Genomic DNA, 13,801 nt, shown 5'->3' with positions numbered 1-13,801 from the left:
ACTGAACAGCTATACTTTACCAGTTTGGAAGAATTTAAGACGTGGAAAAAGGAAAAAGAAAAGCAATCGAATGAATTATTTGTAAAACCATATGGAACAGACAAAAATAAAAAATTCACTACAACAAAATATAAATGCCACCGGTCTGGATTTTACAAAAGCAAGGGAAAACATTTACGACATTTAAAAACACAAGGCTCAAAAAAAATTAATGGATACTGCCCTGCAGAAATGTCTGTTACAGAAATTGATGCAAGATTTGAAGTTGAATATGTTAGTACGCATGTAGGGCACACCAGTGATTTAGGTCATCTAACTTTAAATGAAACAGAGCGGAATAAATTGGCTGTCCAAATTGCAGCTAAAATTCCATTCGAAACAATTTTAGATGAGGTTAGAGAATCCATTAATGGTACTTTGGAAAGATGTCATCTTTTAACAAAGAAAGATTTATATAATATAGAAAGAAGTTTAAACCTCAATAAAGAAGCTCGTAGACACTGCAATGACGCAATCAGTGTAGATGCCTGGGTACAAGAAATTAGAAGTACTGGATGTGTTTTATTCTACAAAGCTCAGGGAGAATGTTGCACTGACTATCCTCTACTAAACAATAACGATTTTGCATTGGTAATTATGAATCAAGGTCAGCATGAAATGTTGGATAGATATGGCGATGATTGTATCTGTATTGATGAAACGTTTGGGTTTTAACCTTATCACAATAATGGTATTGGATGACATGCGTGAGGGATTTCCATGTGCTTTTCTAATTTCAAATCGAGCTGATGAACATATGATGCGAATATTTTTTATGTCTGTTAAAGAAAGCTTGGGTAGATCCTTAAAATCAAGTGTTCTTATGACAGATATGGCTCCAGTTTTTTATAATGCCTGGATTGAAGTTATGGATTTGCCTGTTCACAGACTCTATTGCACATGGCATGTGGATAGAGCTTGGCGTAACAATTTATGCAAAATATGTTCAAAAGAAAAGCAGGTATGTTAACCGTAGGAAAGGGTATACAAAATCTAACTTTTTTTTTAAATTATCATGAGTATTAAGCATCTTGTTCTTTTTTTCATGCACGTTGGCTCGTTTTAGTACTACTTGTCACTATTTTCTTTTATTTTAGGTGGCCGTGTATAAAAAACTGCGCACCTTACTTCAGGAAACAGATAAAAATGCGTTTTCGGCGATGATTAGTAACTTTTTAAATAATTTATTAGAAGATCCGGACACTACAAATTTTGGTCAATATTTCCATAAGTACTATGCAAAAAATGTTGATTCGTGGGCTTATTGTTACCGTATACATTCTGGTATTAACACCAATATGCATATAGAGAACATGCACCGTAGCATTAAATATATTTATTTAAATGGGAAAGTTAATAAACGACTAGATCAAGCTATATATATTTTGATGAAATTCGTTAGGGACAAATTATTTAATCGTTTAATAATTTTAAACAAGGGAAAAATTTCCACAAAATTGAAAGACATAAGAGCAAGACATAAAACTAGTAATGCATTAAATGTTGATGTAGTAGTAGTCAATGAAACTGGTTGGATGGTACCATCATCATCCACACAAGATCTGTACCAAGTTGAGAAAAGGCAAAAACATTGCAATTGCAAGTTAATCTGTTCCTACTTCATAAGTATTCGTGCTCATGCTTAGACTCTTCAATTAAATGGAACATGTGTAAACACATACACCTTATATGCAAATTTTTGAAAACTCAAAATGTTCATGCCAATGAAAACCAGGATGAAATTATCCAATCTGTAGGTAAGTCTACCTAATGGTCAAAATTTTAAATTTGTTGGTGGCTAGTAAGAATTGATGCTGCATTGTCATTTGTCATTCGTTAAACGAAAGCGCATTTTTGGATTTTACTGCTTAACGAAGTTACCTTTTTTTCTAGATGACATGCCTCATTTAACAATTGACGAAAACTTTAACCCCCAAGAAGAAAATACAATCATCCAGGCACTCTCCAAATCAAAGAGAAATGGAAATGAGAAGTTTATAAGTGAGAGAGAGAAATTTAAGTTTGAATTGTTAGAAACTGTCAACGGCCTGGAGTGTTCTGAAGAGTTAGACATAGCAAGAAAAGCATTAGCTCCTCTTATCCCTACTTTAACAGCATTCAGGAATTTAAAAAACAAAGAAGTTTGCAAAGAAAATCAAAATATACCCCATAATAAAAAAATTCCCCAACAACGGCGGCTGTTTAAGACAAAAAAGAAATGTATACCTAAAAAAGACAAGACAGCCAAACCAGATAGTGAAGAAGTTAATAAAATTGCATTAAACATGTTACAATTTTGAATTAAATATCTTTATTATGTATTTAGAAATATTGAAACAATTATGTACTACCTATGTATGAACTACTTTATATTATTTGAATATTAATGCAATAAATAGTTTTTGTCGCGTGCTGGTTGTCGTATGTATCTACTATTTACTAAAAGGTTTCTATTTAGAATTCATTCTTGTATGCAACAAAAAAGTCTTTAGAAACCTTTTTTCTTGCAGGTACCGTTGTAAATTGAAAAAATGGAAAAAATAGGTACAGTTTTTTTAGTGTAAGCTGATCCTGTACAGCCATAAGTGTAATTACCGAGCATTTAACAATATCGCCAAGTCGAGGCATTTTGTATTCTTCCAAATCGAGAATTCAATGTTGAACAAATCAAAATGACAAAATGTCATAATGTAACGTGAATCTAAACATTATTGAATAGTTTACTTGATATTACGGCTTATCCTATTTTTTTGTCCACGACAGTGCCTATCGGATCAATTTAATTACCTATCCATTTTGAAAACTGTGTAATCTTTTAGCTATGGCAATGCAAGTTCGTAGTTCAAATATCTGCGCGAAAAGTTAGCGCCTGCGCACAATGTGAAAGCCAAAGTGGAATCCTTGGCGCTAGCCGCCAGATGTCGACTGCTCTAGCGCAGTCAACGGTCGCGACCGCTCGCGCGCGGTTGACGGCACGATGGAATTTCGTCATGCAGTTGACGGCAGCGAATGAATGACTATAGTTCACCGCGCGGTCGCGGCTTTAAGCAGTCGGTCTCAACTGCTTGAAGCAGTCCGTGTACGGCCGCCCTTACTTAACAGTGCGCAGGGGTTTTGTTAATTCGATTCGAATTTAAAATTCTCGCACATCGCCCGTGATGGTATTACAAGCATGTTACGCCGCTTATTATTCAGAAAGTTTACGTTCCGTTTGAATAAGGGTTATTTATGGCTTTATAGGTTATACGGTTATTATTTCCAATATCTCCGATGGTTGCAAGGATTGCGAAATCTGATGTGAATTTTTTACATGAAGCGCGCTTTCTAAAGTACATAGCTGCTGCAAAAACTGTTTTTCCAAAACCATCTGGACGGTGTTGCCAGATAATGTAAAATAAGAAATACTTACGTGGAGATTCCGCTCATGTCCAAAAATTAGAATTCTTCCGGGAACTGGTGCATTGTCAGCTAGTAAAAAATCTTCCCGAATCCCGGGCTGTGTAAACTTTATATTCGTCCGGTATTATTAAATCCTCTACTATTTCGGGTGCAGGAGGGATGATCCATGGCTTGCGTGGGCAACTTCCGATAATTCTCCAATGCAAGCAAAATTGATAACTTGTGCCGTTGTTTCCATGACTTCTCCGGCCCTCTCTTTTATTCTAAAAACTGCTGCCTGGACTTCAACTTTTGCCGCCGAACTGTCATGAGAATGGTCATTGACTTTTTTAACGACACTACCGTCTCCTTCAACTTCAAGAGTCACTAAAAGTACATTGATATATGTGTATATACTATAACCTCGTTTTCTAATTACAACATGACGCCTCTCATACAGATAACATTGATCGATTAATATTGGGCCATTTAGATAAAATTAAGTAAGATTCTACTGACCATTTTGCTGCCATGATGGCATGTGATTAAAAAAACTTATTGACAAGAAAAGGTTGCAGTTAGAAATAGAAATTATGCGCAAAATCCAAAGGGAACTATATAATAACGATTATGATGTGTTTTGGCCAAGTTTTATTTTGTGTAATATTGTTTACTTTAAATTTAGATACTAGGAATTTATATGTTTGCATTGGTTTAAACAGTAAATTACAATATTTTTAACATAATCTTTCACTTATAAATGTGCCATTGCCATTCAACACCACCATCCTTAACCAATTAATTGGTAGCTATCCATCTTATAACGACTCAAAACGGGGTGAAATTGACTAAGTGGAAATTATAAAAGCACTAAACCTTCCCCATACTTCATTTAATTGTTTCAGATTTTAAATTCAGACATTATGTGACAGCACAGCGACTATAGTTTCGACCCTGAGGTCATTATCAAGCTGAAAATTTATATAATTTAAATAATTTGAAACAATGACTAAACCTTAAGTGACCTACCTTCAGTTTGAAGGAACATATAAAAGTAGTTGAAAATTACATATTAATTGGTAACATTTGGTTGATAATATGCTGTAAAACATGTGTTAGAAGCGAGTCTAGAAAATAGTTCTACTTACGGGAAAAATTACTTATTCGAACATGGAAACAATTACAATTACAATATTAACAAATTTAAGGCTTTTTGCCCTCACATTTTATAAACAATTGTTAAATTAAAATTGAACGAGATGGACGCAGCCATCTTGACAAGCAAAGTGACATGTGCTGACTAAATACGGCAGGTTAAGTAACTAAAGGGAAGGGGCAAAAGCGGGAAACTTGAACAATTTAAAAAATTAAAAGGAAATAGGGCCGGATTGGTTATGGGACGAAAAAAGAAGAAAAGGAGAAAAGAATGTAACATAGCTTACATTAGGCTATTGTTTTTATAAAATATTTAAATTAAATGGGCCAAAATACCCTGTTTCTACTGAAGGTAGTCGTTGGGACTCACGGACTGAATAAACGCCCAAAAAGTAACAACCCTGATCTGCTGAAGGCAGAAAAAGGGCAAAATAAACTTAAACTAAAAAGAAGGGATATCTGACAAGCGTAACGGGGTCGGAAACTACTTGGTGAGAAAAAGCAAATTTTTATTTAAGTGAAGTATTTCATTAAGGGAGTGTTGAGGATTCGTCCTATAGTGGAGGTAAATCTCTTTCATTTCAAGAAAGTCTAATTTAAGACTTTTGTTACAAACATGCAAAATTTTGAAGTCCTCTTTCGAAAACGAGTGGCCTGAACTAAGGATGTGGTGAGCGAAGGAAGAACTGGGATTGGGTTGAACGGAGCTTATATTGTTATTCTTAATAGCAGTGATGTGTTCAGAAAACCGAATTTTAAAGGAACGACCAGTTTGTCCAATGTAACAAGCTGGGCAATCCGAACAAACCAATTTATAAACACCAGACTTGGATAGAGGAGGTATTGGGTCTTTGGTTTTGACTAAGATAGAATTTAAGTTGTTCTTGACTGAGAAGGAAATAGAAACTTTGAGGGGACGGAAGAGACGGGCTATTATTTCTGATATGGGACCAATGTACGGTAAGGAGAAATATTTCGAAGGGGAATCAGGGGTCTGGGAGAGGGTGGTACGTCTGGATAGGAAGTCTTTAAACATCATCTTACGGTGTAAATTATTGATCAATTGGAACGGGTAGTTATTAGCACTAGCGATTTGAAAAATGATGTCTAGTTCTTTCAAGTAAAGAGGTTCGGAAAGGTCCAGGGAAAGGAGTCTGTGAAAGAAGAATCTGAAGGAAGCGAGTTTGTGTGAGAGAGGATGACTGGAGTGATAAGGTATAACATGGTCAGTGGTGGTAGGTTTTCGATAGATGTCGATTTCCACCCTCGAAGTGCCTCTAGTCAATGACAGGTCCAAGAAATTAATAGACTTATTAGACTCAATTTCTAGAGTAAATTTGATATTAGGGTGAAGTGAATTTAAAATTTCAAAACACTGATTAAGCTCAGACCTGTCACCCCCAAAGACAACAAGAATGTCATCAACGTATCTTTTGTAGAAACGGAAATGGGTTTTAATTTCATTAAATTGGAAAAGTGTGGATTCCAAGTGGTTCAGAAAAATTTCAGCTAACAAAGGGGATAGGTTGCTACCCATAGGTAAACCAGTAGTTTGATGATATTGTTTATTATTAAACGAGAAAAAGTTTTGTTCTGAACACAATTGGAGGGATCTAGAAAGGAAAGTGCAGGTAAGGTCTGGGAGTTTGGAGAGGGAAAGAAGTTCGTCAATAATCTTTAAACAATCGTTAAAGGGGATGCTAGGGAAGAGGTTCACAATGTCGAACGAAACAAGGATGTCGGACTCGGTGATCGGAAAATTCTTAAGCTCATTAACTAGGGTGAGGGAATTCTTGACTGAGTTGGGAAAATGGACTTCTAAGTTATTTCTAAGAATCTTGTTAAGCCAACTGGTGATCTTGGAAACTGGGGTGTTGGTAAATGATACAATGGGTCTCATAGGGTAGCCTGGTTTGTGTATTTTGGGGAGAGCGTATAATCTAGGAAGGGAAGGGTTCATATTTGTAAGACGGAGATAAGAAATGTGGAACTGATCTAAAAGAAGGGATTTATTTTCAAATAGGAATTTTCTGACTTTTTTCTGGAAAGCCTCGTTATTGACTTTAGATTGAGTGAAACCATCCTTGGATAGGAAGCTCTCAACACCCGTAACATAGTCCTTTTTATTCATGATAACCACCGCGTTACCTTTGTCAGCTTTAGTCACAATGAGGTTATGGTTTTTAATTTTAGTCTTTAGAGATTTGATGAGTTTGGGGGGCCCCCCCTTTTCGTTTCATGAACGAGTTCTAAATTTGTCTAATACACGTTTCAACCATGATGAAGAACACATTCTAAAGAAAGGTCTGAAATTTAACCCAGGTCACTGGGATAAATAAACATACGCTTGATAACTTCAAAATGGATTTAGAATGTGTCCTTCACAATCTAGATGATAAGATCGACCAAAGTCATTTTCGGGCTTTGTGTCATAATAAGCTAAAGAATTCCATTCAACCCCGTGGTAGTTTCAATCCCAAACTCATCAAATCTCTAAAGACTAAAATTAAAAACCATAACCTCATTGTGACTAAAGCTGACAAAGGTAACGCGGTGGTTATCATGAATAAAAAGGACTATGTTACGGGTGTTGAGAGCTTCCTATCCAAGGATGGTTTCACTCAATCTAAAGTCAATAACGAGGCTTTCCAGAAAAAAGTCAGAAAATTCCTATTTGAAAATAAATCCCTTCTTTTAGATCAGTTCCACATTTCTTATCTCCGTCTTACAAATATGAACCCTTCCCTTCCTAGATTATACGCTCTCCCCAAAATACACAAACCAGGCTACCCTATGAGACCCATTGTATCATTTACCAACACCCCAGTTTCCAAGATCACCAGTTGGCTTAACAAGATTCTTAGAAATAACTTAGAAGTCCATTTTCCCAACTCAGTCAAGAATTCCCTCACCCTAGTTAATGAGCTTAAGAATTTTCCGATCACCGAGTCCGACATCCTTGTTTCGTTCGACATTGTGAACCTCTTCCCTAGCATCCCCTTTAACGATTGTTTAAAGATTATTGACGAACTTCTTTCCCTCTCCCAACTCCCAGACCTTACCTGCACTTTCCTTTCTAGATCCCTCCAATTGTGTTCAGAACAAAACTTTTTCTCGTTTAATAATAAACAATATCATCAAACTACTGGTTTACCTATGGGTAGCAACCTATCCCCTTTGTTAGCTGAAATTTTTCTGAACCACTTGGAATCCACACTTTTCCAATTTAATGAAATTAAAACCCATTTCCGTTTCTACAAAAGATACGTTGATGACATTCTTGTTGTCTTTGGGGGTGACAGGTCTGAGCTTAATCAGTGTTTTGAAATTTTAAATTCACTTCACCCTAATATCAAATTTACTCTAGAAATTGAGTCTAATAAGTCTATTAATTTCTTGGACCTGTCATTGACTAGAGGCACTTCGAGGGTGGAAATCGACATCTATCGAAAACCTACCACCACTGACCATGTTATACCTTATCACTCCAGTCATCCTCTCTCACACAAACTCGCTTCCTTCAGATTCTTCTTTCACAGACTCCTTTCCCTGGACCTTTCCGAACCTCTTTACTTGAAAGAACTAGACATCATTTTTCAAATCGCTAGTGCTAATAACTACCCGTTCCAATTGATCAATAATTTACACCGTAAGATGATGTTTAAAGACTTCCTATCCAGACGTACCACCCTCTCCCAGACCCCTGATTCCCCTTCGAAATATTTCTCCTTACCGTACATTGGTCCCATATCAGAAATAATAGCCCGTCTCTTCCGTCCCCTCAAAGTTTCTATTTCCTTCTCAGTCAAGAACAACTTAAATTCTATCTTAGTCAAAACCAAAGACCCAATACCTCCTCTATCCAAGTCTGGTGTTTATAAATTGGTTTGTTCGGATTGCCCAGCTTGTTACATTGGACAAACTGGTCGTTCCTTTAAAATTCGGTTTTCTGAACACATCACTGCTATTAAGAATAACAATATAAGCTCCGTTCAACCCAATCCCAGTTCTTCCTTCGCTCACCACATCCTTAGTTCAGGCCACTCGTTTTCGAAAGAGGACTTCAAAATTTTGCATGTTTGTAACAAAAGTCTTAAATTAGACTTTCTTGAAATGAAAGAGATTTACCTCCACTATAGGACGAATCCTCAACACTCCCTTAATGAAATACTTCACTTAAATAAAAATTTGCTTTTTCTCACCAAGTAGTTTCCGACCCCGTTACGCTTGTCAGATATCCCTTCTTTTTAGTTTAAGTTTATTTTGCCCTTTTTCTGCCTTCAGCAGATCAGGGTTGTTACTTTTTGGGCGTTTATTCAGTCCGTGAGTCCCAACGACTACCTTCAGTAGAAACAGGGTATTTTGGCCCATTTAATTTAAATATTTTATAAAAACAATAGCCTAATGTAAGCTATGTTACATTCTTTTCTCCTTTTCTTCTTTTTTCGTCCCATAACCAATCCGGCCCTATTTCCTTTTAATTGTTCAAGTTTCCCGCTTTTGCCCCTTCCCTTTAGTTACTTAACCTGCCGTATTTAGTCAGCACATGTCACTTTGCTTGTCAAGATGGCTGCGTCCATCTCGTTCAATTTTAATTTAACAATTTTTTATAAAATGTGAGGGCAAAAAGCCTTAAATTTGTTAATATTGTAATTGTAATTGTTTCCATGTTCGAATAAGTAATTTTTCCCGTAAGTAGAACTATTTTCTAGACTCGCTTCTAACACATGTTTTACAGCATATTATCAACCAAATGTTACCAATTAATATGTAATTTTCAACTACTTTTATATGTTCCTTCAAACTGAAGGTAGGTCACTTAAGGTTAGTCATTGTTTCAAATTATATAAATTATATAAATTTTCAGCTTGATAATGACCTCAGGGTCGAAACTATAGTCGCTGTGCTGTCACATAATGTCTGAATTTAACATCTGAAACAATTAAATGAAGTATGGGGAAGGTTTAGTGCTTTTATAATTTCCACTTAATCCTTAACCAAATAATCGGCATATTGGTCTCTGATATGTGCAGCATTTTTTGTATAATGATTAGATCCTGATTGTGAAAAATCTTGAATAGCACCATTGCCTAGGTTTTCCAATCGCCATTCTCCTTCGACCAATTGTGCATTTTGTTCATGATCAACGAAAGCGTGAGGAATATACCCAGATAGCACAAATATATACAGTGGATATCATATGGAAGTAAAGAATTGGAAGATGGTAATATACAGTGGATATCCTTTCTAAACCAATGGATATTCAATGGACAATTGATGGAGTTCCAGATGTCACACTTTTGAATGTCCATAAAATGTAATTTTTAACTATACAATGGATATAGTTGTTACATTTCCATTGGATATGGCAATGCTTTATTCTATTTGTTTATTTACTGTAATCGGTATTACAACCTCGTTCACATAATGAAACCATTAAATCCAAAGAAAACTTTTAATGATGAAATAAGAAGGAACACATGTTAAACAGTGTTAAGCTGTATTTTCAGTTTCTTTTTGTTTCGTTTTAAATTCAGCACGTTCCTTTGCTCTCCTCAGCCATTTCATAATGCATTCTTCTATTTCTTTTATTGTCCCATCCATGAATTGTTTGTTTAATTTTTTTGATTCTGTAATACAGGAGAAGGTTACATATCATTTTTTAAGGAAATATATTTCTTACCTAGTATTAATTTGCACAGGTGTAATTTGGAGAAGTTTTCTTTATTCCGCAGTCCGTAGTATGTATACTTTTGTGCTAAGTTACCGGTCATAAATTTAGATACGATTCTTTTTGTAAATTCGTATAGATTGTTCCCTCCCATACAAGACATTTCATGTAACTAAAATAACATTTTAATGAAACATCAAACATATCTTTTGCTTTCCTGTATGTTTTTCGAGCTATTTCCGGCATGATATATTATTATTATTATTATTATGATATGATAGATCTTAATTTCCCGCTTGTTAAAATATGAGGTCATATCAACCCGGTAACAATAAAAATACTTTGTTGCACATACAAATTACTTAGTGCACCCACTTTCTTACCTTTAATATTGTAATAGACAGTTTATACACTATTTTCCTTCACTAATCACTGCATTATAAATTTCACAAAACCGACAAACGGCAAAAACAAAGGACGCCATGCGAACGTAGAATCGGGGTAAATCGCATCAAATCGTTGCTGATGGGACGTTTTGTGCAAACGTCACATGAGCGGGAAAAAGCCAAACGTAAANATGTACTACAAAGACAGGTCCATCCAATAAAGTTACACGCCCTAGCACAGTTAAAAAAACACAATACTCCTTCTTCTCAGAAAAAACCACAATACTCCTTCTTCTCAGAAACAACCCACTCGTATACAACCGAAACGCAAAAACCTTAACAGCACCACAGGCTCACAAAATACTGCAATATCTCCACCAAAAACCCAAGCAACCTCACAAACACGACCTCAGGAACAAAGAAACACCATAAATACAATTAAAAAACACAAAACTCCTTCTTCACAGAAACACACCACGTTATCACAACCCACTCGAATTCAACCCAAACGCAAAGCCAAAGAAACACTTACACAATAAACTCCATTTAATAAAATTACAGGAATTATTATAATGATTTTTTTTTGGTTTGTTTTCCTCTTTCCTGATAGCGTTGGCTATTGTGCCCATCAATAGGTATGTTGGTAAGTACGAATTACATTATCCCTAGATGTCCAATGTACGTGTGTGATTTTTTTTTTAATTTTTTTTATTAAGGACCCTACATAACTTCACCAGACACAGACACAGACACTAATCGTTACTTGATTTTAATCCGTGCGATTAGTTAACCAGGCTAGACCTGAGTTCTCACAAGGAATAATAATAATAGTGTTTATTGTGTAAAAGTAATTCTAATAAATTACACACATTCGTCTTAAAAAAAAATACATCATGTCTTAAACAGTAACACAAATATAACTTCTAGACATTAAATATAAACTCAACTCAGATTCTCTATGAAAAATTCGGGTATATTATAGTGTGGTTTATCAACGAGATATTTTCTTAATGCTTTTTTAAAGAGATGATAGGGTAGGTGTTTCTGTGTATTCGGAAGATGATTGTATATTTTGATAGGCATGCAGAGAGGACTGTTGGCTGTGACGTTTAATCTATGATGTGGAATTTTGATGTGATTGGACCTTGTGTTGTGTGAGTGTACTGTGTTGTATTTGTCGATCAACTTAAATTTAAACTTGTGTACATAACTTGCGGCTTCAAGGATATATAAAGATATGACGGTTAATATATTCATTTGAATGAATAGCGGTCTACAGCTAGTTGTCAGTGAAACTCTGGCGATGGATCGGATGGCGCGTTTTTGTAGAATCAGGGTGCTTTGAACCTGTCCACTGCTACCCCAGATGATGATGCCATATCTTAGTCTGGATTCAATTTCAGCATAGTAAAGACACATTAAGGTTTCTGGATTTAAAAAAGTTCTAAGTTGTCTAATTTTGAATATTGCTTTTGAAAGTTTGGAGTTAAGCGACAAGATGAGCGTCTTCCACTTTAAATTTTCGGTGAACAGCATTCCAAGTATTTGCAAGGATTCTGTATTTTGAATGGGACAGTTTGATATGGAGATTCCAACTTCCGCATTTTTGTTTTGAACCGAAGACATGCTAAACAGTGTGTATCTTGTTTTATCTTTATTTAGGAACAACTTGTTAGCAATAAGCCATTTGTAGACGTGATTTACAGCTAAATCGGTGTCCCTTTCTATGCAGTTACGGGTGCTACTAACCATTAGGGTGATGTCATCTGCATACATGGTTACTTCAGCGTACTTAGATAAATAAGTTACCAAATCGTTTATATAAACGTTAAATAAAGTAGGGGATAAAACTGCCCCTTGTGGAACACCAATTGCAATTGGTAATTTATTTGACCAAGTTGAAATACGGACTTCCTGGGTTCTCTTCGACAAATATGATGTGAACCATTTAAGGGCGACACCTCTTATTCCCATCCACTCCAATTTCTGTATTAGAATATTGTGGTCGACACAATCGAAGGCTTTGCTTAGGTCACAGAAAACTCCTACCATTCGAAGTCTTCTTTCAAGAGTGAGAAGAATATTCTCATATATTTCAGTAGTAGCGGTCGTGGTCGACTGCTTCTCACGAAAACCGTGTTGCCTCTTTGATATTATATCATACTTTGAGAGAAATGAAGTTATCCTCTCTTTCATCGCATATTCTAGCACTTTTCCTACGCAGGACGTCAGTGTAATCGGTCGGTAATTCGACGTGTTGAGAGCATCTCCTTTTTTGAAAATAGGAGTCACCACTGCAGCCTTGAAGCAATTTGGAAATGTTCCAGTGCGTAAAGAACAGTTAATTAAATACGTAAGTTCGGTGATTATTACGAGTTTCACATGTTTTAATAAGTTAGGGGATATATCATCAAGTCCAGGTGCGCTATTGCTATTCAGCTTCTTGAATAGGTTTAGAACCTCTTCTTCCGTAAATGGCAATAAATAGATGGAATTAGGATTTATCTTAAGATGGTTTGTAGGTAAATCTGCGTGTGGAATAGATTCCCGAAGCTTGAACGATATGTTATGAAAGTGTTTATTGAACAAATTGGCAATCTTTGCAGGTGATGTAACCACAGATCCTTGGTCATCCTTTAGTTCCAGGTTTTTTGGAATTTGGTTGTTTTTGTTACTAATCGAGTTCAAAACCTTCCAGGTTTCTTTGCTCTTGTTTTGCGCGTTCTGTATGATTGAGCTGTAATGATTTCTTTTAGCATTGTTTATCAAGTTTTGGTGTGCTTTCTTCATAGATATGTATTTATCTCTTAGTTCGGGGTATTTTCTTTGTAAGACATACATGTCATTGAGCTTAGTACTAGAGCCACGAGTTGCAGAGTTTGTTCAACAAACAAAAATGACCAAAATTAGAAACCGGTAAATCTTAACAAAGAACTTCGTGTCCAACTTAGATATAGATTAAGGGGTAGGTATCGTGTTTTCATAGTAACAAAACACATTTCAATTAGGAAACTTGGATTACCCTATATTAAAATTTAATCACGTGCCCCCAAGTTTCTTATTCATCAATTCGACGGAAAGTTGCTCAATTATAAAATCTTTTTGTGTCGTACGGCGAAATAATTTTGTTTATAAACATAATCAAAGTTTGAAAAATTAATCTGTTCGTAAT

The 13,801-nt window shown here is 35.6% G+C and overlaps 1 protein-coding gene across 1 annotated transcript; it reads left to right on the top strand.

Annotated features, from left to right (window-relative positions):
* Positions 1-727: 727 nt before the first annotated feature.
* On the top strand, positions 728-2,561 carry LOC116182112. Its single transcript, XM_031502608.1, has 5 exons — positions 728-1,000; positions 1,137-1,638; positions 1,686-1,796; positions 1,933-2,303; positions 2,550-2,561. Exons 1-5 carry the CDS (start codon positions 728-730, stop codon positions 2,559-2,561), a joined length of 1,269 nt encoding a protein of 422 aa, XP_031358468.1.
* Positions 2,562-13,801: the final 11,240 nt, after the last annotated feature.

Source organism: Photinus pyralis, unplaced genomic scaffold (genome assembly GCF_008802855.1).
Source record: "Photinus pyralis isolate 1611_PpyrPB1 unplaced genomic scaffold, Ppyr1.3 Ppyr1.4_unclustered_Scaffold3711, whole genome shotgun sequence".
Classification (NCBI taxonomy): Eukaryota; Metazoa; Arthropoda; class Insecta; order Coleoptera; family Lampyridae; genus Photinus; species Photinus pyralis.
This window is presented reverse-complemented; position numbering and strand designations above follow the sequence as displayed.